At 41.8% G+C, this 25659-nt stretch overlaps 1 protein-coding gene across 4 annotated transcripts in view; it reads right to left on the reverse strand.

The window, feature by feature from the left end:
* USP3 (ubiquitin specific peptidase 3) overlaps window positions 1-25659 on the reverse strand; it is a 107315-nt gene that overhangs the window by 10910 nt on the left and 70746 nt on the right. For all 4 annotated transcript variants that reach the window (XM_059698947.1, XM_059698939.1, XM_059698930.1 and 1 more), the window contains exons 5-11: window positions 24665-24746; window positions 20342-20424; window positions 19025-19138; window positions 15478-15591; window positions 9324-9470; window positions 4769-4875; window positions 4296-4376 (exon numbers count right to left, since the gene is read on the reverse strand). In XM_059698947.1, coding sequence (XP_059554930.1) covers window positions 4296-4376; window positions 4769-4875; window positions 9324-9470; window positions 15478-15591; window positions 19025-19138; window positions 20342-20424; window positions 24665-24746 — 728 coding nt within the window. The remainder of the gene's footprint in view (window positions 1-4295; window positions 4377-4768; window positions 4876-9323; window positions 9471-15477; window positions 15592-19024; window positions 19139-20341; window positions 20425-24664; window positions 24747-25659) is intronic.

Below are 25659 nucleotides of genomic sequence, written 5' to 3' on the forward strand. Positions count from 1 at the left end.
TTGCCATCTATAATAATAAAAGTGTAATATGCAAATCGACTGAACAGCCAAACAGCAGAACGACCATCCTGATGACCATGCTATGACACGCACTGGCGCCAGGCTAGCCAAGACGGGTGTGATGCGATTGGTTGGGGGGCCCCGCCATCACCCCATGATTGCCCCACAGAGGAAGGCCCAGGCCACCCTCTGCAGGGCGACTGATTGGGGAGGCGGGGCTCTGCACTTGATTGGCCCAAAGAGGGAGGCCCAGGCAACCAACCTGAGGGCTGAGACAGGTGGGCAAGGCCTCCCTCTGTGGGGCGATTGATTCGTGGGGCTCCGGGACTGTAAGAGGGCGCAGGCTGGGCTGAGGAACCCTCCCCCCGCCCCCGCACCAAGTTCACGAATCCGTGCACTGGGCCTCTAGTTTTAAATATTTGAACAGTCTGACCCTGAATGTACTAGAGTAATATTTTGCAGCAGCACAAATAGGAATTTCACTTCAAAGCTTATATATGGAAGTGAATTATCTCTAGTGGGTACCCAACAGTCACATCTAGCAAAGCTTTGTTGTTCTCTAGTGACCTTCACGTCTCTCATTAAGGACTTCAAGAAGCTGCTTAAATTTTCATTTGTATTTCATGAGGGGGAAAATGCCTTGGTGGTTTTTGAAACTCCTAAGATTTTCAAAGGTTTCAGGGCATATATTTCACAAGTGTCAGTCTTTTACATTATATTAACTGTTAAATAGGATCCCTACGGAAAGCAAGGAATAAAACTCGTTTGTTGAAGTTATTAAGTCATTTTTATGTATTATGTAAATTTAATTTAGCAAAGCAGTAATTGGGAAGTATACATGAATTAATCCACATTTTTATTCCTCTCAAATAAATACATAATTATAAAGGTGACACAAGTTAAAAAATGCAAACAATATAAAAGAACATGAAAAAGAAGTCACAATTCCATTTATTCCTGAATCCCATTCCCTAAGATAATCACTGTGAACAGACGGTGTATGCTGCTCAAGAATTTTAATGCTCATATGAATGTTTTTTTATCTTACACAAATGGATTAATTCAATATACATCCATCCATGGTGCGTTTTATCCTACAATATTTTGTATTTATCTTTCTGTGCCTGGGCTATTCATCAACTTTAGATTTCTTAATTGCTACATAGTATAATTTATTGAGCCAATGCCCTACTATTGGGCATATAAACTGTTTCTGATTTTTTTGCAGTAACAAAGAATGCTCCAATGAATACCATTTACATATGCTACTGTCCACATTTGCAAGTGAAATTACTATGTCTAAGGAAATGCCTATTAAAAATGATCACTACCCTCCAAAAACTATACCAGTTTATACTCCTAACACCAATGAGTGCCCACTTTCAAAAATTTTCACTAACAATGCCTATTATCTATCATTTTGACCAATTTTATCTTACTTATACTTGAAAATGTGAGACATTTTTCAGATGTTAAACTGACCATTTGCATTTTTCTTCTTAATATACTTTGCCCAAGTACTCTTTCTCATATATGTTACAAATGTTTGTTTCACGTTTATCAACTCCATTTGCCATTTTTCTTGTTTTTAGTACCAATCAATCACCTAAGCTGTATCATACACTCTCCAGGATGGTCTTAAGAAAGGAAGGTTGATATTAAAGCATCTGGGATGGGTAGTAAGTGCAATGCTACAGAGAGCGGTAAGAACCATGGATATGACCAATTCAGGCGGGGGGGGGGGGGGCGGGGGGAGACACAACAAAAAAAGGGAAAGAAGTCTGAAACCAGTGTCTCTTGGGGCTTCCACCAAATATCATCTGGATTTACTGGGTTTTGTTAAATATTAGGAAATACTTTTTAAATATATAACCACATATTTATATCAAGAACAGTATTTTTTAAAAATTAATGCCAATATTAATACTATTCTTATTGGAGAAATTTCAAAATGAAGTCAATCCAATTTAGATTATATAGTTTTGGGCTAATTCCTTTAATAATTTAATTTTTACTGATTCCCTCTAACTGATCAAATAATGTTTATTTTATGACTAGAGGCCCGGTGCATGAAATTCGTGCATGGGGGAGGGGGTCCCTCAGCCCGGCCTGCATGCTCTTGCATTTCGGGACATCCCTCTCACAATCTGGGACTGCTGGCTCCTAACTGCTCACCTGCCTGCCAGCCTGATTGCCCCTAACCACTCTGCCTGCCTCCCTGATCACCCCTAACTGCTCGCCTGATCACCCCTAACCACTCTGCCTGCCTGCCTGATTGCCCCTAATCCCTCTGCCTGCCTGCCTGATCGCCCCTAACCACTCTGCCTGGCTGCCTGATTGCCCCTAATCCCTCTGTCTGCCTGCCTGATCACCCCTAATCATCTCTGCCTCAGCCTTCCTGCCACAGCTTCATCAGGAAGGACGTTCAGAATGACATCCGGAAGGTCGTTTGGCTGTCTGGTCTAATTAGCATATTACGCTTTTATTATTATAGATTAAGTTCACCTGTGTTCACATGCTACAAATATAAAGTATATCTGATATCAAGTATACTGTGATATTTAAAAAATTGATCTCAAGCCAAAAACAGTTTTGGAGAAACACACAATAGCCTATATATTAGGGGGAAGTGGAGTGGATAGGGCTTCCTTAAACTTCTGTACTCCTGTTCAACAGAGACAATCAGCACTCACACAAGTGGGAACAAACTGAAAGCATCTATGAGGGTTCGTTTGCTCTTGTTTCTCAGAGTAGTCCAGTGCCTTTGACCGTCATCCATTGAGAGATTTCCAGAAACTACCTGAGCAACAGTTCTACAAGCGAGACTCTGCTGCTCCTATTTAACAAGCCAAATGCCGCACAATGCACCTGTGACACAGAGAAGCTTGCCCCTCCCCAAACAGCTATATTTTCCCTCAGATAAGTTGATTCTAGAGAGGTGCTGTCCAGTAGAATTTTCTGCAATAATGGAAATGTTCTGCACCTGTGCTTGAATACCATAGCCACTAGCCACGTGGTTACTGAACACTTAAAATATGACTAGTGCAGGTGAGCAACAAAAATTTTAAATTTCATTTTAATTGCATTTTAATAACCACATGCAACTATGGTTGCCATACAAGGCAGTGCAGTTTTCAAATCTCTTCTTTTTTAAAAACCACACACAAAACCTTCCTGTCTATCTAAAAGCCAGCGACCAGAATGCCGTAATGACTATAACGACCAGTCACTATGACGCCCACTGCAGCCAGGGAACCGGCCCGATCGAGGGTGGGGCTGGCGGGCCAACCTCCCAAAGCCCCTCCCTCCAGCTGGCCCCAACTCCAATAAGCTCCAACCAGCCTGATTGGCCCACGGCCCCTCCCCCCAGTCAGCTCCGCCCCCGATTGGCCCCTCACTCCCATTAGGAAGGACGGCCAGCCAACCACCCATGGCCCCTCCCCCAGGCTGCTGGCATCCAATTGGCCACCCAACCCCACTCAGGGGTGGGGCCAGCTGGCCAATTGGCGATCAGGGAAGGCTGGCTGGCCAACCTCCGACCGTCTCCTCCTCCCGAGAGGCCCAGCCCTGATCCACCCCAATTGGGGCTGGGCCGGCCCGACCCCGCCCGTGCACAAATTTGTGCACTGGGCCTCTAATCTAACTATAATTGTGACAATACTCCCTAAAACAGTTGAAGGGAAAAGAATTACTTTTAGTCAACATACAATTTAGGGCAGAAATTATGTTGCTTGCCTTCAGTGTACAGTTGCTTAATGATAGAACATGTATTAGGTTCTCTTTTTTCTATACTAGTTTCTTTTTATGACTAAGGAAAAAAGTTGTTCAAAATCTTGCAAAGTAAATGTAAATTTTAATATTCTTGCAATTAAAAGTAGGGCCTATGTTTAACCAATGGTAGTATCAACAGATTTCCTCACTATTTGTCATACAAAAGCATAAATAACACCATAATTCATAAAACTTTGCTGAGTTTTCTTTCTTCCTGTGATGCTAGTGGGATATCCATAGCATAATTCTATTTCATTAGGTCAGAAAAGGTTTTGTTATGAACTTTCACTTTTAAAAGAGAAAAGTGAGAAATGTTTTATGCTTGACCTACTACCTCTGACAGGCGTTCTCATTAAACAGAATTTTTTTGGACAGGAAGAGACATCCAGGTTTGATTTTTGTTAAGTTACAACACAAATTCATTAAAGTGATTAACAACACAGCACATATTGATGGAACTTACAAACATATTCGGGTATATAAGAGCAAAAAAAGAATTCTAGAAGATTAATTTAATATCTTACCTCGTAATGAACAAACTGGTCCATTTTCTTGATTCTTAGAGCGCTTATTTCTGAATTGACTTGGAATATCTAATGAAAGGTCTTAAAAGGAAATAGGAAAACAACTGTTAAAGTCATATAACTCAAAAAGTAATTTCAAAAAATGTTTTTTTTAAAAAAATATATTTCTTTATTCATTTCAGAGAGGAAGGGAGAGGGAGAGAGAGATAGAAACATCAATGATGAGATGATGAGAGAGAATCATTGATCGGCTGCCTCCTGCACACCCCCTACTGGGGATTGAGCCCACAACCCAGTCATGTGCCCTTGGCCGGAATCGAACCTTCAGTCTGCAGGCGGATGCTATATCCACTGAACCAAACCGACTAGGGCAAATGATGTATTCTTAATGATTTATCTCCACTGTCTTAATTTTCAAAGGAAATAAAATTATTTTAATACAATATCATATCTCCACATACCAAATGTCTTACCTAGGAATGGATCAAACTTTCTAGATTCTGTCCCACATATAAGGCAGTTAACCTCATTTTGGAGAATGCCTCCAAATATAGCCGTGACAACTGTAGATGCTCCATTTCTAAAGAAAATCACGTAAGAAAACATCTCAGTAAAAAAAAGAAAATAATTTATATTTAAATTACAAAATAATGCAAAAACTTTAAATTTATATAAATGTATTCTAAATAAAAGAGTTAAGCCATTGTTTGGCCTCCCCCCAAGCCCTCTTCCAATCCACTACTTTCTCCAACAGTAACCAACACTGGACATTTGCCACTCCTAACAGGAGTCACGTAAGTGCCTACACTCAGGGCCAGAGAACACCTTCCCCACAATTATATGCTGAAGAAAAGCAGGAACTGCCTTGTATTTGAGTCTTTGCAAGGCCTCTCATCTTACAGGGAACTCTCAATTCCTTTACTTTGAACCACTACCTCAATCGGAAGTAGATTTCCATTTTTCAGATGGTCATCTGTCAGGTTTGGGGAAAAAGAAGAAATTTCATACTTATTTAGTAGTTATTGAGGGAGTTCTAACTTCACAATTAAAGTGCTGAATGTTACTGTCAATGAGACTTAAAAAGCTCACTTAAAATATTATAAATAACTAGAAGCCCAGTGCACAAAATTTGTGTACGAGAGGGGAGTCCCTCAGCCCGGCCTGCGCCCTTGGGGGATGTCTGACTGCTGGTTTAGGCCTGATCCCCATAGGGTCTAAACTGGCAGACGGACATCCCTCTCACAATCCAGGATGCTGCATGCACCAGTGACCATATTTTCATACAGGTGAAAGGCATCTTGCTGTTGTATGAGCAGCTACATTTTTCTTGCCCTGATTATAAAAAGTAGTACATAACATGATCCTTCTGAGGCAGTAGTACCATTTTCCCCATCTTATGGGTGGAAAAACTGAAGCAGAGAGAAGTTAAGTAATTGGCTTTGTCACACAGTTGTGTCAGAATCAGGGCTGACCACAGAATGTGCAAGCCAGAGTCCATGCATGTCATCGCTGCATCATCCTGTTTCTTCAGTGTTAAGAGTAGCCTTGCCAGGTTTTAATTTTTAAATCTAAGAGACTGCTCCCAATATATAGATAGGGTAGGGTCCCTAGGCCTGGCCAGTGATCAGGGCCGATCTGTGGGGTGACTGGTGGACGGGGTGATCGGGGGACCCCTGCTGGCACCCGCCTTGGCTGGTGGCCTGGTGCCACCTGCTCGCCAGTCCTGCCCCCCACCACCACTGCCAGTCACCTCTCTCTGCGGGATGACTGATGTGCAGGGCAATTGGGGGACCCCTGCTGGCACCTGCCTTGGCTGGTGGCCTGGCACTGTCCGCTGGCTAGCACCACCCCCCAACCCCCACCACCAGTCAACTCCCTCTTGAGGGGACAGATGCTCAATGCAGGAGCTGCATTGGACGTCTGCCCCCTGGTGGTAAGTATCATAATGGCCAGTCATTCTGCCAATCGTTCTGCCATTGGGTCAATTTGCATATTAGGGTTTTATTATATAGGATTCCTTTGTGGAGATCAAGAATACACTGCTTTAATAAAAACACACACACAATTGTCCTAATGTTAGTGAACCTCTTGTTGCCTCAACTTCATCAAATGTAAAACAGGAACAATGTCTATTTCTCTCAGAGTCCTGGTGTGAAGATGAAATGAGTTATGTATGTATAGTGCATTTAGGCAAGTGCTTACCAAAAAGTGCTTGCCTTAAATAATTAGGATCATACCTGCTTTTTGCTCTTATTTCCTTAAGTACATATTTTGAACATGTACCCCACTTTTTTGACAGCTGCATGGCATGCCACAGTATGCACATAGAATGAACACAAGAATAACTGAGAAAGTGCACTAGTGAGAGCATCTTACCTAAGAATAGACAAATGTGTAAATTGACCGTCCCTCCGCTATGCTCACCAGCCAATCAGGAGAATATGCAAAGTAACCCAACAAAGATGGTGCTTAATTTGCATACGTAGGCATGAGGCAGCAGAGGGAAGACTGATGTCTCCGTCTGGAGCCACGAAGATTTAAGGCTCCATCCGTAGCGAAGGCCTGGGTCCTGGGTGCCGGAGGAAAACCAGTGCCGGCAGCCAGGGGAAGGGAAGGCCTATTGCATGAACCTCTTCGTGCAACGGGCCTCTAGTCTATATATATAAAAGCCTAAGCAACCGAATGACCAGTCGCTATGACGCGCACTGACCATCAGAGGGCAGACGCTCAACGCAGACGCTGCCCCTGGTAGTCAGTACGCTCCCACAGTGGGAGCACTACTCAGCTGACCAACGGGCACCAGACACAGCTCACAGCTCTCCTAACTGGGACTGACTGGGCGCGAGCCCGCAGCAGGTGCAGTGGGGCCAGGATGAGTGGGAGTGGCAGGCAGCATCGGACTGCTGGTTTCAGCCCAATCCCCACAGGCCATGCCAAGGGACCCCACTGGTGCACGAATCTGTGCACTGGGCCTCTAGTGCTATCATAATAGCACATGCAAAGCACCATTCTAAGTACTTTGTATTTATTAACTCAGTTAACCCACACAAAAACTCTATGAGGTAGACATGATTATCCCCATTTCACAGACCAGGAAGCTGAAGTCCAAAAGGTTAAGTAACCTGGCCCAAGGTCACACAGCTAGTCTGGCCTAAGCAGCTGTTCTTAACACTATGCTCTTGCTCTTAACTTAACCAATATAATATTAATGGACACTGAGGTTGTTTCAATATTTTACTGTCATTAATTGTACTACAACATACACTTATATATCACCCTTTGTGCACTTAAACAGTTAACTTCAGCCAGTAAATGCTTCTATGTTAATAGAAATTTGAGGTGTTTTCTGACACTTGCAATCAATAATGCTAATACATTGAGCTGTACTTTCTGAACTGCTCTGAATCAACTGCAGTGATGAGATAGGCAATTCTATTATTTTAAACGTTTGCTTCCTTTGGCTTCCTTCCTTTACTGGAAAAAGAAATATATTGCAGCTTTATTATTTTCTTAAGTTGTTCATAAGATATTTGGCTTTTGTTTAGAAGTTTAAAAAAGGGGAAGATATATTGGGAACTGTAGAACACAATGGCCATTTTAGGTGTTAGGTTTAGTATCTGTGTCATAAACAAAAGGCATACCCAAAAAATAACTACTGAAAATAAAGAGACTCTGACTGATCCTCTCATACTGACTCACATACAATGCTGCCTTTAATTTAAAGAGAAATTACTCTATTTCAAAGCAGAACATTTAAACTCAGTGTAGTCCTTCCTCTATCATTTCTGCCTCTGAGAAAAGGATACCAATCAAGTCAAAATACAAAACAAAGTTTTTCATTTAATACTATTTTTAATTTGGTGCTAGCAGCAAGAACAATTCTTCCAGACATAGGTAATTCCCTTTATTTTAATTTAAAATTTTTTTTTATTGATTTTAGAGAGAGGAAGGGAGAGGGATAGAGAGATAGAAACGTCGATGAGAGAGAAACATCAATATTGAGTTTGCAACCCAGGCATTTGCCCTGACCAGGAATCGAACTAGCAACCTCTTGATTCTTGGGTTGACACTCAACCACTGAGCTACACCTGCAGGCAGGTCCTTCCCTTTCTGTGCTAGATTCTAATTGGAACCATAGCTAACCTTCCAGGGCCTAGAAGGTCAAACATTTTGAGAAGTATGGAAATTCATACTGGTTACCCTTCTCTGACACAGCCAGATTAGCTATGAGGCTGCTTAGTCAGTCAAAAGACCTTATCTTACAAATCAGACTTAGCAACTTCCAGGCAATATTACAACCTCTATATATTTCCTACTCTTTCTTTCTTTGGGGAGTTTGTCTTATAAATCCCTTTCCTACATAGGTCAACACAAACCTTTCAAAAATACGAACAGAAGAAAACTACAATTAACTAATATCCAAGCTCAAATATCATAAAACATCTATTTCTCAAGCAAAATAAACATAATAATCTCAATGTCAATTCTGAGTTATTAGTACTTGAAAAAGCAACCTAAAAGGTTTATTTTGTTCATATCGAGAGGTAAGAAAAATTTTCAAGAACTTACAAATTCCTCAATTTCAATAAAGAACAGATATACTTAAAGAAAATTCAAGTCCAGAATGAGGCATTAGGAAAATTCACATTCAAATATTTTAAGCCTTTGCTTTTAGTGAACAAATATAATTACTTTTAATATACTAAAATTAAGTCTTTGAGCCATTCTTCAGTACATCTGGAGGAAAACTTTTAAGTGCTAAATTGTACAAATATTTTCTATTTTTTTTCAAGTTTTAAAATGATCTATCCCAAATAACAATCAGAACTACACCAAGATGCAAATACAAGATGCCTCTGGTCTGGAAGTGGGAGGCATGTGCCAGTCCACTGGTCACAAAGTTCAAGAGCAAACATTTGTAGCAAAGATTAAGGGAAACTCTCCACTTCCATTATAAATCTAACAAACAATAACACCAACAGAAATATCTGAGGTGCTCCTAAAACAGCAAAGGAAATTAAATCTTACATGCAACATTTGTTACTTGCAGACAGGGTAGAATTCTCCTGCAGAATTGGTGAGCAGGAAACACCATTGAAACCGCCCTGGAGTTCCAAGTGCAGGTGGTCCAAAAGGTAGCGCATGAATTCATGGGCATCCTGCTGCTGATAGCCCCTGAAACAAACAGAAACAGTCTGTCATGGAGGAGGCTCCACCTGCCCAGCCAAAGCCACAGGAGGGAAAAGCACGGGGCGGAGATATAGCCCTGCGCTCAGAGCTCAGACACAGCGAGGCTCCTGGAGACTTTTCATCTCCACATGCTCCATGTTTTACACACAAAATTTCTCAACAAGAAAAATAATTCTGTTTGAAAACATGGAATTTTAGAGCTAATTGGACTTGTAGTAATCGCAACTGACCCCACTTTAGAGATGAGGTAAAAATGGGGTGTGAGGGTGTGATTTGCCTAAAGTCCTGCAGAGACAGAGCTATAACCCATGTCTCTCTCCTGGATGGACTCTGAATCTTCCCATTGTCCCACTGGCCCCTCCAGAAGATGCTCAAATGTTAAAATTTCACATCTTAACCTCACCATAAAACTAGATCTAAACCACCACCACATGAAATAAGGAATCTAAAACTAATTCTTTAGATTGAAAGATACTAATTTTTAAGCACTGGCTGAAAGGAAAAGAAAAATTTTCTAAAAAGTTAAGAAGACATCTAACATTCTATACCTAAATCCTAATCTCGATTCCAAAGACACTTTTAAATAAATACTTTTAAAAATGCATTGACTCATACACAATTATTCTCTATCCTAAAATTTGAATATATATAGCAACATATTCTTAGGTTACTTCTTTCACTATATTCAACTAGGAAATTACGTGGAATTCTTATACTAATGCAGATCGATGACAAGTAAACAGAAATGAAGACTGACAGAAAATAAAGCTGATACAACTGGAAGGTCACAGAGGTTTATGTAGAAAAAAATAAATCAAGCAATGAAATATAAGGTACTTGCATAAAACTGTTGATGGAAAAGACTTCTGCCTACATTTTGCCAGCATGGGAGGTTCTCTTTAATCTATCCTCTAAATCTCAAGGTTTTCTGGCTTGGTCTTGAGTCAAAACTTCCACCGCTCTTCCAGGCAATGGTTCCATAAACAAAATTTCCTTCAACCAGAGTTCCCCTCAATCTATATATTTCCCCCTTTTCCTGAAATTTCTCCTGGAAATAAGAAATTATGAAAACAGTCTGCCTAATCAATGAAACTTAAATCAGAAGTCACTTCAGCACTGCACTATAACTTTTTCTGAACTACTTAGCTACTAAATTTCAACATGTGTTCAAATATTTCTTCTAATATTCATATGAATAAATGTTAACATTCCCAGTCAAAACTATTCATTCAAAGTTGGTAGTTCCTTTATGTACCTAACGAGGTGCTTTAAACCTTTTCAATACAACATCCTTTTTTTTCCATGACTCAAAGGTAGTGTTACTACTTTAGGACATGTGTGAAGTTCTGCACATACAAAAAGAGTTTCGTTCCTTCACCAAAATAACCTGATATCTAATCATCATGTTTCTAAAATGGATCATGAAAAACCAGTACTTTGTAGTTATGCCAATTTGCATTTTCATCAAATACATTAAAAAAATGTTCCTAGGGGGAATGTCAAGGAGGAAAAAAAAGGAGACATATGTAATACTCTTTGTAATACTTTAAGCAATAAAAATAAAAAAAAAGAAAAATAAAAAATAAAAAAAATGTTCCTAATGTACTAATGAATGATTCCAACCACACCATGATTTTATATTCTTTTATCAAAATACATTATATTCTAATGTGTTTTTTTTACCATTGGAAACACATTTTTAAAAAATATATTTTATTGATTTTTTACAGAGAGGAATCGAGAGGGATAGAGAGTTAGAAACACTGATGAGAGAGAAACATCGATCAGCTGCCTTCTGCACACCTCCTACTGGGGATGTGCCCGCAACCAAGGTACATGCCCTTGACTGGAATCAAGCCTGGGACTCTTCAGTCCACAGGCCAACGCTCTAGCGCAGTGATGGTGAACCTATGACACACGTGTCAGAGGTGACACGCGAACTCATTTTTTTGGTTGGCTTTTCTTTGTTAAATGGCATTTAAATATATAAAATAAATATCAAAAATATAAGTCTTTGTTTTACTATGGTTGCAAATATCAAAAAATTTCTATATGTGACACGGCACCAGAGTTAAGTTAGGGTTTTTCAAAATGCTGACACGCCGAGCTCAAAAGGTTCACCATCACTGCTCTAGCCACTGAGCCAAACTAGTCAGGGCTGGAAACACACTTTTTACCTACATGAGATCATGGAACACTCAGAATTTTTATAAAGGTAAGTTATGGGTTTTTGTTTTAATGTGTGATCTTTACCAGAAAACAGTCTCTTTTAAGACTAGGAACATTTTCTGATTCTGACTAAAGAGACATTTATCATTCCATTTTTAAACATTTAAATAAAACCTTTTATTGAATTATCTGACAGTCTTAATAAATATTTAGTATGTTAAATTCAACAAACTTCAGTTACCTTTTCAATTATTTGCCAAATATACAATATGAGCTTCAGAGTTTTCTCTGTAGTCAACTTAGGTTTCTCTTGTTAATCACATTAAAGGAAACACTGCTCTCATGTGGGTGCAGTGTTTGTGTTTTGTATACAAATTATTTAATGGATGTCACCCAAACAGGTGTTTGTGAGTTACTGAGGAAATGGGTATATGAAGAACCCATTGGCATCTGTGACAGAGCAGAAATGAGAGAAGAGGGGAATAAAAATGGCTCCAATTTTAGCACTTCCTTATCGTCACTTGTTTTACCTTAAAAATGACCTCCTTCTCCTTAATGTCTACAGGAAATCTGTGTCCTAAAGATGCTGTGAGAAGTAACTGTTGGAAAGCACACTGCAAATACAAAAAGCCTAAAGGGTCATGAACCATCTCTTCTGAACGAGAGGCTGAAAAGGGCAATACTGAAGCACAATGAATAGGCACACGGGGCAACTGGCTCTTCACAACAATTTTTGGCATAATGAGGCAACCAATATTTACCCAAATCTTTAAAAGAAAGAAATGTCCCAATAAAGAATGAATGAAGAAAATGTTAATTTGTCCTGGCTGGTGTGGCTCAGTTGGTTGGGCATCTTTCCATGTACCAGGAGGTTGCCGGTTCCATTCCCGGTCAAGGGCACATGCCTGGATTGCGGGGCTTGCAGGGGGCAATTGATCAATGTGCTCTCACATCGATGTTTCTCTCTCTCTCAAAATCAACAAACTATTCTTTTAAAAAACACACACACAAAAAAAACAAAATCATGCTCACAGTCGAGCTACAGAAAATATAAAGGGAAGAGAGATGGGCAGATTTATAGGAAAAGTAGAATTCTATTGAATAAAGGTTTCATAATGTTTCTAAACTCCCAGTTAAGAACGAGGGGCCTGAGTCATCATGGGGACCAAGCAGAACAGTATGGAGTTAGTTGCTGGCCTCACTCAGGCACGTGGACAAATTACTGTTAAAAGATCTATCATTAACCAAGCCCACAAAGACCTGGTTCTCATACTGGTCCTGACATCTACTAGCTGTACAAGACCGAACACGTTGCCCCTCCTCTGTCTCGTTGTCTTCTTTAAAATGGGGCTAACACTTCCTACCTTGACAGGAATTTTGTTTGTTTTTTAATGAAGATCAGATATAAAAGATCTAAAGTGCTAGGCACATAGTAGGCATTCAATAAATGACAACTAGCCCTAGCTGGTTTGGCTCAGTGGATAGAGTGTCAGCCTGTGGACTGAAGGGTCCCAGGTACGATTCTGGTCAAGGGCATATGCCCAGGTTGCGGGCTCGATCCCCAGTAGAGGGTGTGCAGGAGGCAGCCAATCAATGATTCTCTCTCATCACTGATGTTTCTCTCTCCCTTCCTCTCTGAAATCAATAAAAATATATTTTAAAAATAAAGAAATAAATAACTATTTTATACAATAAAACATAAAGATTAAGTCCCTATCAACAGTCTAACTAGGCGTGTCAGAAATTTTATATTAAGTCCAAACCAGATCAGTAGTAACTTTTTTTTTTTTTTAAATATATTTTATTGATTTTTTACAGAGAGGAAGGGAGAGAGATAGAGAGCTAGAAACATCGATGAGAGAGAAACACCGATCAGCCGCCTCCTGCACACCCCCCACTGGGGGATGTGCCCGCAACCCAGGCACATGCCCTTGACCGGAATCGAACCTGGGACCCTTCAGTCCGCAGGCTGACGCTCTATCCACTGAGCCAAACCGGTTTCGGCCAGATCAGTAGTAACTTAATAGTCATTTTCACCTTTCCTACTTAAGAGTCAAGAAATCTTAAAATTCTTACAAAATCAGTCTCTCCTGAGAGATTTACATGGCATGATATACATAAAAGAAGTTTCCTTCAAAACAAAGATCAGGGGTAACAATAGTCAATCACAACAACTTACAGTTCTTTAAAGTTACTATCTTTTAAACATTTCTCTATACCACCCATATATCTAAACCACTAGTAGGAAATAGAGCAAGATTTATGCTAAGTTTCACTACAGCATGCTGATTTAGTTTAAAACAAAACAAGGAGAGGGATGTACATTAGGTGCCTAAATCCTGAGTAGTAAGAACCATGATTGCTTCAGAAGGATAAAATCAACAAGGTGGTAACAGCTATTGTCAAACACCTGCAGTGCCCAAATCTGCTATTACCTGAAGTGCTAGGGCTGATGAATAAAACAGGACTAAGATAGGAGGGGAGGTAGGGATGCACAGCAGGGCTCTCTCCCTACTCAGCGAGGCTCTACTGCGAGCACAGAAAACACAGGGACTCTGAAGCCACATTAGGATGGGACCCAGGAACCTTCTGGAAAGTGAATCCCAATGGACTTGACTACAGTCTCCTAAAACCTTCAGGACCCAGAGCAGAACTGTGGATATAATACCATAGACATCTACTGTTTACATTTGGATTTTTTTTAGTTGAAATAATAAGATAGCGTATGACAGTAATTATTCTTTGTAAGGTTTTGAAAGAATCAAGGAAATTTTGGCCAGTATGTTTTCCTAGAGCACATTAAATAATTCATAAGGGATTTAAAAATAAACTTTACTGTTGAGAGTATTACAGATGTCCCCTCTTCTCTCCTCCCACTGCTCCCCTCCCCATTTCCTGCCCCACCCCAGGCTTTCATCACCCTATTGTCTGTGTCCATAGGCAATGTATATATGCATATAAATTCTTTGGTTAATCTCTTCTCACCCCCTTCTCCTCTTCCCTCTGAGATTCATCAGTTTGTTCCATGTTGCCATGCCACTGGTTCTGTTTTATTCATCAGTTTATTTTGTTTATTAGATTCCACATATAAGTGAGTTCATGTGATATTTGTCTTTCTCTAATTGGCTTATTTCACTTAGCATAGTAATCTCCAGGTCCCTCCATGCTGTCTCAAAGGGTAATAGATCCTTCTTTTTTACTGCTGCATAGTATTCTGTGGTATAAATGTACCACAGCTTTTTTATCTGCTCATCTGGGCACTAATCATCAGAGAGATGCAAATTAAAATGACAATGAGTTATCTCACACCTGCCAGAATGCCTGCCATCAATCAGTCAATCAACTAACAACAAGTGTTGGCGAGGATGTGGAGAAAAGGGAACCCTAGTACAGTGCTGGTGGGAATGCAGACTGGTGCAGCCACTATGGAAAAACAGTGTGGAGATCCCTCAAAAAATTAAAAATGGAACTGCCATTTGACCCAGTGATCCCATTTCTAGGAATATATCCTAAGAATCCTGAAACACCAATCTGAAAGAATATATACACCCCTATGTTCATAGTTGTTTATAATAGCTAAGACATGGAAACAGGGCTTTGTTTTTATAACAAAATACCCTACCCTTTGTTAAAGACATTCAAATATCTATTATTTAAACAAACATTTGTCTAGTCAGATATATCCAACTTCTGTTCTCTTCCTTTAAAAAAAAAAAGAGCAAAACCAGTCTTTACAATACCACCACTTCATTGGAAATTGTTTCAGGAACAGTATAAAGACTAATATTAATGTTTTAAGTACCTTTCGTTAAATAATACTTACCTAAAATTTGGCATAATCTTCCAAACAACATAAAATAAGGACTCTGGGCTAAATGCAGTTTGGCTACCTTGCCATAAAGCACAGAGTGTCTTTCTAAACTCTTCCACCAAAGACCTGCAAAAGAGGAAGGGACAAGACCCTGCGCGTTAATGAGAGGCTATTATTTCAATGCATAATGTCCAACTGTCTAAAGTTCATAATAAATTAAAAATAAAAACATAAAGAAGGCCTGGTCTCTTCTAAGCTAAGTCTGACAGTTAAGTAAAAGCATTTCAAAAAACCATGTAAATAGCAGTAATTACTGACAAAACCAGTTTTGTAACCATATGGTGAAGTCTGTGCCAAAATACTGTCATACTTGTACAATAAAGCAATGAGAAAGTTACAAACCTAATTATTTAAGAATATACATTTTTAAAACTTAAAATCTTCATTTCTCCTTCTTGCCCCTCACTAGGAGCACTTCTCAGACCTCAGTGTGACATCTTCTCATCTCTGCCTCAGAGAGTCCATCTGACCACAAAGCTTTAACATTCGGCTCCATACCAATGACTCTCAAAAATCCAAATCTAAAAGCCACATTTTCTCATGACCACTTTTATTCAGGTTTCTCCAGCTTCCAACAGGAATTTTCCACTGAATGTCCTCCTGCCACTTCAAACCCAATGTGCACTGAACCTCCTCTCTGTGCTCTCTCTATTGTCCCCCAATATCCATTCTCATCTTCTCCGTAGGAGTAAAACTTCCCTTTTTCCCTTTGGCACATAAATTCCTGGAATAAAAAACTTTGAGTGTGTTTAAATTCTGAGAAATTTCCTTAAAGAGAAATAGTCCTTATTAACCGTTCCTGCCTCCTTCTAGCTGAAATGAGGATGAACTGGTGGCACTCCAGCACCGTCTTGGACTATGTGGCTGAGAGCCCCATCCCAGGGCTGACGGCACAGAGAGCAAGACGGAGCCTAAAAGCTAGAAATGTCTAACTTTTGCATGAGAAAATAAACTGTGGATGTTTAAGTCATGGTTAATTTTGGTTATCTATGCATGTAGCTAAGTTGATACACCTCCTCAACTTCAATGACTCTATCTGTCAATACAACTACCATACTCATGAATAGCTAATTGATAACTCAGGGAATCTCAGTATCTTCTTTCTCAACCTGTTATCCTGTAGGTCCCTGGAATACAAAGCATATTTTTTACTTAGTGCCTGGACTTGTTTGAGGAAATCTCCACCTGAGTCTTGGTGAGAGTCAGAGCCTGTCTCCCACTATGGAAGCTGGAAAGTCCAGATACTTGCTTTCCCAGCCTATCCCTCCACCCCCACTGCAGGAATTGGATACAAGGCCTGGGCTCTGCCTATCTGAAGCAAGTGTTAGTGATGCAAAGAAGCTGGGACAGTACCAAATCCTTTCTGGTGAAAAAAATCATCATCTGGAGTTCACCAAGCACCCAGATCCAGCAGTGCCAGCAGTGGGAGCTCGAGTTGCACTGGGCAGCAAAAGCAGTGATGTTTTCATGGGGAAGTTCTGTGGGGGTGATTGTGGCTTTGGTTCTAGATGCCTAGACTTCATACCTGATTTTCTACCCATCCAGTAATGGTGAGCACACCAATTAGACCTCCAATAAGTTTCTTTTCTGCTTAACATGGCCAGAAGCAATTTCTACAGTTTGTAACTAAACCCTGAATGATATTAATGCATCAAGTACTACTCACTCTTCCCTTCAGTTTTGTGCACATGCATTTTTCCTCTACATTTCACTCTATCCCCTCCAATCCAATCCTATGTAATAAAAGGCTAATATGCAAATTGTCCCCTTGATTGGGAGTTCAACCAGGGGGTGGGGCCAGCTGGCCAACAGCCCACAGCCCCTCCACCCGGCTGGCCCAACCCCTGATCAGGGCCCCTCCACCCCTATCAGGGTAGGCCGGCTGGACCCCCCACCTGTGCACGAGTTCGTGCACCGGGCCTCTAGTTACTATAGAGTGTAAAGCCTCCCTGAATGCAGGCATTTTCCAGTTCATCCTATATGCTGTTATCAAAGTGAACTCTTTTTTTAATATATGTTTATTGATTTCAGAGAGGAAGAGAAAAAGAGAGAGAGAAACATCAATGATGAGAATCACTGATCAGCTGTCTTCTGCACACCCCCTACTGGGGATCGTGCCCACAACCCAGGCATGTACCCTGACCGTGAACTGAACCGGGACCTCCTGGTTCATAGGTCAGTGCTCAATCACTAAGCCATGCCAGCCAGGCAAAGAAAACACCACTTCCAGTGATGTCATTCCATCCCTCTTCAATGCCTGGCTTTAAAGTTGCCCCATATTTTGGCTCTAACCATACTGGTATACTCGTCTAACATGTTCTATCCTATTCTCCCTCAGCCACCTAGGCAGAACAGTACCAGATTATAAGACGGCTATTTGGAATGTGTGGGATGGGGGTGTGGGTATGGGATGGGCAGGCAGGGAAAACATTACATTAAAAGCATACACAGATGCCCTAGCCCAGTGGTCAGCAAACTGCGGCTTGCGAGTCACATGCAGCTCTTTGGCCCCTTGAGTGTGGCTCTTCCACAAAATACCATGTGCGGGCGCACATGTACAGTGTGACTGGAACTTCGTGGCCCATTCGCAGAAGTTGGTATTTTGTGGAAGAGCCACACTCAGGGGGCCAAAGAGCCACATGAGGCTTGCGAGCCGCAGTTTGCCGACCACTGCCCTAGCCAATTTGGCTTAGTGGATAGATAATCAGCTTGCGTACTGAAGAGTCCCAGGTTCGATTCTAGTCAAGGGCACATACCTTGGTTGCAGGCTCCCAGCCCTAGTTGGGGGCATGCAGGAGGTAACCCATCGATGTATCTCTCTCACATCAGTGTTTCTCTCTGTCTCTCCCTCTCCCTTCTACTCTCTCTAAAAATCAATGGAAAAAATATCCTCAGGTAAGAATGAAAAACACACACACACCAGATTATAAACCATAGACCTGTTACAGTAATGGTAAGATATGTAAAAAATGTGCCCCTTACAAATCATGATAATATGATAGATCTTCTAAACCCCAAATAGTGTGTGGCTGCACTGGATAGATACTGGTTCTCAAGAATCACTTATCAATTCTTCCCCTCTTCATGTCAATGAAAAATTAACTGTATTGTCCCTGTAATTAATTTGATGAGTACAATTTAATTTTACTATCCAAGACAGGTTTTCCTAACAATATCAGACAAGTCAATTCACAAAGACTAGTGATATTCATGCTGGTCTACACCTAAAACTGTATTTCATATATAGATGTCAGTTTTAGAATGTCCAAATTCACAAAGGCTCAGTAAGTAGAGTGCTAAATTTATGCTGGCTTTTAGGTAAATACATGTAAAAGAATCTCAACAATTATTAAGATTACCTGCTAGATACTTAAACACAATTTTTAGAAGAGTTTTTTAAAAATGTATGTGCCTATGAACTCACATATGCAATGGAAATCACCAGTGAGAGTCTTTTGTTTTGTATCAAAGCCAGAAAGGATATAGTCTTAGAACTCACACGTTGTTATCCCCTTGGCTCCTGGTGTGGTATGTTCGCCTTCCTGCCGTCTTCCCATTCCTTAACTCCACAGCGGGCAGTTCTTTGAAATAACAGCAAAACTGTTCAATGTTACTATTTAAAAAGGAAGGGAAGAAAATTATTTTTTTGAATTTACTGTAAAGAAAGTTCTATGAAACCTACATATGGATTTTGTGAAAACACAATCTCAATTTTTCATTTAAATTGTACTCAATGTATTCTCTTGCACTGGGTATCTTCATTAAGTTCCCACATTAATACTAAGTATAAATAGATGACTGCAGAAATGAACAAAGATCTTAAAACAAAATCTCTGTTCAAAAAAACCCTCAATCTCCCCTCCCCACACATCTTTAGAAATGGTTGTCACCATTTCTTTCTTCTCAGGGTGTTTATAGGTGGTCAATAATTCCCTCAAATAAAAACAACCCATAAAACCAAACATATTGTTTAGAGACACTATAAAGAGTGACAAGGAGAATTCAGTAGTGACTCAAATTTCTTCTTTGGGCAAACTGGATAAGCTAACAGTACCTTTAAGAAGAAATAAAATATGGCTTCTGCCTTATTCCCAAGGTGGTCTTGGGAAGATAATTTATTCTGACTTTTGATGGCTCATTAAAATCTAAAAGTACACAACTTTCAAAATAATTTATTCTATACAACTTAGGGCAGCCCTCTTGACCATTTTATTTTTACTGCTTATCTTACAGTCTGAAGATCTTCTAAACATCCAATCTTATGACTACACTTAAGGCTCAACTAATGATTCAAATAGGTTTTCTGAACAAGGTTCCTTGTAGCCCAGGAGTCTGCAAACTACAGCCCACACACCGTATCTGGCCCTGGGCCAGTGAGCTTTTACATTTTAAAACAGATGTTTAAAAATGGGGGGAAGGGCACGATTGAGGGGAAAAGAATATGTGAGAGACTGTATGTGGCAGGCAAAGATTAAAAAATATTTATTTAATTTGGCCTTTTACAGAAGAAATTTGCTGGTCTCTGCTCTAGCCTATTCAAGAAGCAACAGAAAATAAATAATAACCGCCAGCAGTTATTTAATGCAAGGCACTTTTCTAATAAGCACTTTATATAAATTACATCATATACTACCCAATTACCTGTGAGGTAGAATTATTATCCCCAATTTTACTGATGAGAAATCTAAGGAATTGAGGTAACTTGCCCCAAGCCATATGACTAGAGTCAATGGCAGAGAGGATCTGAACCCATAGCCTTTGCTCTTAACTATTCCACTAGAAACTAACAGCAGATACTTAAGCTCTGTCATATTACCTGAGTGACTGAAGGATGGCATTCATAAAACACGTGTTCCCCAAATTCCGAAGGCCTGTGGCACAAATGGCAGTGGTGCTTCCCTGTAAAATGGGACAAGAAGAGGCCATCAGTAATGCCAAGAGAAGGCCGATTTTTTCAAACATCAAAGCAAAGCAAAGGCCTATATTTGAAACTCCAAATTCAAGCCAATCTAGAATTGGTCCTTTTCTGTCCAATTAATATTTCAAACTCTGTTTATATTCTCTGTATAAGTGTCTACATATGTTTAGACGGTTGTTTCTAATCCTGGGACTGTTCTAAATCGAAGTATCTTGTGGACGCTTATCAGGAAAGCAACATTAATAAGTACCGTGTAGTGCACAATGCAAAAATCAGGAAGATCCTTAAAAGAAGTAAAAATTAAGACTTAATGTCGTTACAAAATTCTATTAAAACTACTACACGTTACAAAAAATATAAATGTATACACCCCAAGTATTTCTGTCACCAAACTTTTAACTCTAAGCCATGCATAAATGACCAATATATGTTTTTCTAGCATTAGAGTATTAATCTTAAAAAACTACCTGAATTTCCCTTAAACTAAGGCTTGGTTTTCTAATTAGCTCTACAAGTTCATCATGACATCTGAATACTACACCTGAACATTGAAAGTGAATCTACCCATCCAAATCAAAGCATCTCTGACCATAATTCAGTTGGCCAGAGAACACTTTAGCTCTTTCTTCCACAAAATCGTTAACACTTTGGTTAAGAGTGTGTCTATACATAGCTAGCACGAGAGCAGAGAGGTAGATGCAGGGTAAAATTATTAAAATATTTTCTGATTTTGCCCTGGCTGGTGTGTTTCAGTTGGTTGGAGCGTCGTCCAGCACACCAAAAGGGTGGTGGGTTCAATCCTGGTCAGGGCACATGTGGGAGGCAACCAAAGGTGTTTCTCTCTCACATCTGTTTCTTTCTCTATCTCTCCCTTCTCTCTCTAAAATCAATAAAAATTGTTTCAAAATAAATAAATATTTCATGACTTTAAAATTTTGCTAATCCATTAATGGCTCATACATCTGGTAACAGATGGTTACCAGAATGAGGAAGCATATTCTCTTATGGTGAAGTTGTATTAATAAAGTCCTAAGAAATAAAATACCAATACTTCAGACCCATAGACTTTATACTAGGGACCTTTAACAGAAAGCAAAGGATCTTTGCATCTTACAGAAACGTTGTAATAAGGTACGTGCGTAGGCATTAAGAACAAACACTTTGGTGTGGTGAACACACAATACAATATACAGAAGATGTATTATAAAATTGTACCCCTGAAACCTATATAATTTTATTAACCAATGTCACCCCAATATAGTCAATAAAATTAAATAATTTTAAAAAACACACACAAATTCTTGCTAAGGCAGAGGAGTACAGTGGCAATCCTGACAAAAGAAAGGCACTGAAAGATGGACTCATTGGGGTATTTAGCCACATTAAGAATCATTGGGCCCTGGCCGGCTTAGCTCAGGGGACAGAGCGTCGGCCTGCGGACTGAAGGGTCCCGGGTTTGATTCTGGTCAAGGGCACATGCCCAGGTTGCAGGCTCAATCCCCAGTAGGGGGCGTGCAGGAGGCAGCCGACCAATGATTCTCTCTCATCATTGATGTCTCTCTCTCTCTCCCTGCCTCTCTGAAATCAATAAAAACATATATTAAAAAAAAAAAAAAAAAGAATCATTGGTACAAATGGCAAACATTTTATAAAATATTCCAAATCCAAGGCACCCTATATAATAAAGAGGTAATATGCAAATTAACCCTCACACCCTCACAAGATGGCTGCCTACGACCAGGCCAGCAGGGGGGTTAGGGAGGGACAACTAAATGACTGAACAGCAGGCTGCGTGAGGTGAGCAGGCCGACAGGGGGGTTAGTGAGGGACGACCAAATGACTAAACAGCAGGTTGCGTGGGGTGACCAGGCCAACGGGGAAGCTGTGAGGGGTGACCAGGCTGGCGGGGGGGGGGGGCAGTTAGGGGCAACCAGGCCAGCAGATGGGGGCAGCTGGGGGTGACCAGGCCAGCAGGAAGGGCAGTAAGAGGCAACCAGGCCAGCGGGGGGGGGGGGCAGTTTGGGGCCACCAGGCCGGCATGGGTTAGCAGTTCGGAACGATTAGGTTGGCGGGGGGAGGGGCAGTGAGGGGCGACTAGGCCGGTGGGGGTGGGGGGCAGTTAGGGGTGACCAGGCAGGCAGGCAGGTGAGCAGTTAGGAGCCAGCAGTCCAGATTTGTGAGAGGTCCCGGATTGGAGAGGGTACAGGCTGGGCTGAGGGGACCCCCCCCCCCGCACGAATTTCGTGCACCGGGCCTCTAGTCTACACTAATAAAAGAGAAACATGGTAATTGGCATACGACCGCTACCCTTTTCATTGGCTAATCAGGGCAATATGCAAATTAACTGTCAGACAAGATGGTGGCCGGCAGCCAGGCAGCTTGAAACTAACTAACATGAGGCTTGGTTGCCTCAGTGATGGAGGAAACCAACGTTCCCCGCCTGGGGCTGCAGACCTCTGAGCCTGCAGTTTCAAACACTGTAACAAATACTGCCGGACTTCAGCCAGCAGATTCGCAACATTGTAAGCAAAGGCCAGAAGCCTACTTTCAGGAGCGGAGGCCTAAGCGCTGGAGCCAAGCCTCAAGCTAAAGCTGGCCCAGAATAAGAAAAAAAAAAGGAAAAAAGGAGCGTCTGGGAGTTCAGTCACCCCCAGCCTGAAAACAGCCCTCAGCCCCTCACCCAGACTGGCCAGGCACCCCAGTGCGGACCCCCACCCTGAAGGGTGTGTGACCAGCTGCAAACAGCCATCATCCCCTCACCCAGGCTGGCCAGGCACCCCAGTGGGGACCCCCACCCTGATCCGGGACACCCTTCAGGGCAAACCAGCCGGCCCCCACCCATGCACCAGGCCTCTATTCTATATAGTAAAAGGGTAATATGCCTCCCAGCACCGGGATCAGCGGAGCCAAGAGGCCTCCCGGCACGGGGATCAGCATGACAGGGGGCAGTGCCCAAACACCCTGATCGGCCCTGCTCTGTGTGTGACAGGGTGCGGCACCTCAACCCCCCCCGCCCCCGGGCCCTGCTCTGTGTGTGACGGGGTAGAGCCATAACCTCCCCATCAGCCCTGCCCTGAGTGTGACAGTGGCGGCGCCCCAACCCCCGATCGGCCCTGCTCTGTGGGTGATAGAGGGCGGCGCCCCAACTCCCCTATCGGACCTACTCTGTGAGTGACTGGGGGAGCTCCTCAATCCCCTGATGGGCCCTGCTCTGTGCATGACAGGGGTTCGCGCCGCAACCTCCCAATCAACCCTGCCTTGAGTGTGACAGGGGGTGGTGCCCCAACCCCCCAATCGGCCCTGCTCTGAGCCCGACCAGGGGCTGCCCCTAGGCATTGGGCCTGCCCTCTGCCACCCGGGAGCAGGCCTAAGCCAGCAGGTCGTTATCTCCCGAGGGGTCCCAGACTGCTAGAGGGCACAGGCCGGGCTGAGGGACACCCCCCTTCCTCCCGAGTGCACAAATTTTTGTGCACCGGGCCTCTAGTATACTTATAAAAGTGTATAAGGACCAACATTAATGTAATAAAGCAGACTATATCTCAACCAATTCTTATTAACACTAATAAAAGAGAAAAATGGTAATTGGCGTACGAGCTACCCTTTTCATTGGCTAATCAGGGCTATATGCAAATTAACTGCCAACTAAGATTGGCAGTTAACTGCCAACAGGATGGCGGTTAATTTGCATATGTAGGCACAATGCAGGGAGGCGAAAGGGAAAGCAGGAAGAAGCCCCCTGCCACTGACAGTGATCGGAAACCCAGGGGGGAGCTAAGAGCTGGGGGGCAGGGCAAAGGCGGCCCAGGGGCCACCTTTGCCCCGCCCCCCAGCCATGATTGGAGAATCAGGTGCCTTTTCCACCCTGGCCAGTGATAGCAGGAAGTAGGGGTGGAGCCAGCGATGGGAGCTGGGCATGGTCGAAGCTGGCAGTACCAGGAGCTAGGGGTCCCTTGCCTGGGCCTAAAGCGAAGCCCACAATCGTGGGGCCGCTGCAGCTGCGGGTCCCCGCTGCCCGGGCCGGACGCCTCAGCCAGAGGCGTCCGGCCTGGGCAAGGGGCCGATCCTGCGATTGGAGGGTGATGGGGGTCAACGCCTGAGGGCTCCCAGTATGTGAGAGGGGGCAGGGCAGGCTGGGCTGAGGGACACTCCCCCCCACACACACCCAGTGCACGAATTTCGTGCACCGGGCCCCTAGTATTTGAATAAATTTTAATTACTTACATTTACTTTTAGTAACTTGCTGTTTAGTGATGAGTTTTCCAAAAGTTTTCTTTTCCTATGCCTGTCAGCTGTGAAAGCTGAGCTATTGAAACACAAACAAACAAACAATCAAAAAGACATTCATGTACACAGACTTCACAGAAGGTTTTAGAGAATAAACTTGGCTGTTCTTAGTCAGGCAAGGAAATGACCTATTAGGTCCACTGTGGCCCACAAAGTACTGAAGTAACTGAGGAGCTCCACTCCCTGGAAAAGCCCTACGCTCCTTCAGCAAGATGAACCAGAAGAAGCCACCACCAGGTGCTTCCAAGGAAAGCTGGCCAGGTAGATAAAGCCTGTGAGACAATCCCTTGCCACCACCACTCTAACTGCCTAGGTGAAGCTTCAAAAAATGAGAACAGTCATTCCTCATAACAAAAAGAAAACCCTGGTCTGACAAGATTATTTTAAGAGTTATCATAAGTCTCAAATACTGTGCTACTTCTTTTATAATTTTGATAAAGATATCAATCATGTTTTATTCATTTGTCATATTAGGCTATGACATAATCTGAGTTTGTGAAATGATAAAAAAGTATAGACATATACAAATTCATTTGATCCAGCTATGCTAGAAAGGATATTCTAAAACAAATACTAATTAGCACAGAAATTCTGAATTAAAATTGTTTAAATTTCTCTTCATGAAAGAAATACTTTATCCCAGCCCATGTGATTCAGTGGTTAAGCATTGATTCATGAACCAAGAGGTCGCTAATTTGATTCCCAGTCAGGGCACATGTCTGGGTTGCAGGCTCAATCCCCAGTAGGGGGCGTGTAGGAGGCAGCTGATTGATGTCTCATTGATGCTTTTATCTCTGTATTCCTTTTCCTTCCTCTCTCTCTAAAAATCAATAAAAACATATTTTTTAAAAAGAAAGATATATTTTGCTTAAATTTATCAGAGAGTAAGTCCTATCTTCAAAGGGTCACTTTAAAATTATTATGTATCAGGA

Source organism: Myotis daubentonii, chromosome 1 (assembly GCF_963259705.1).
Source record: "Myotis daubentonii chromosome 1, mMyoDau2.1, whole genome shotgun sequence".
Taxonomy (NCBI): domain Eukaryota; kingdom Metazoa; phylum Chordata; class Mammalia; order Chiroptera; family Vespertilionidae; genus Myotis; species Myotis daubentonii.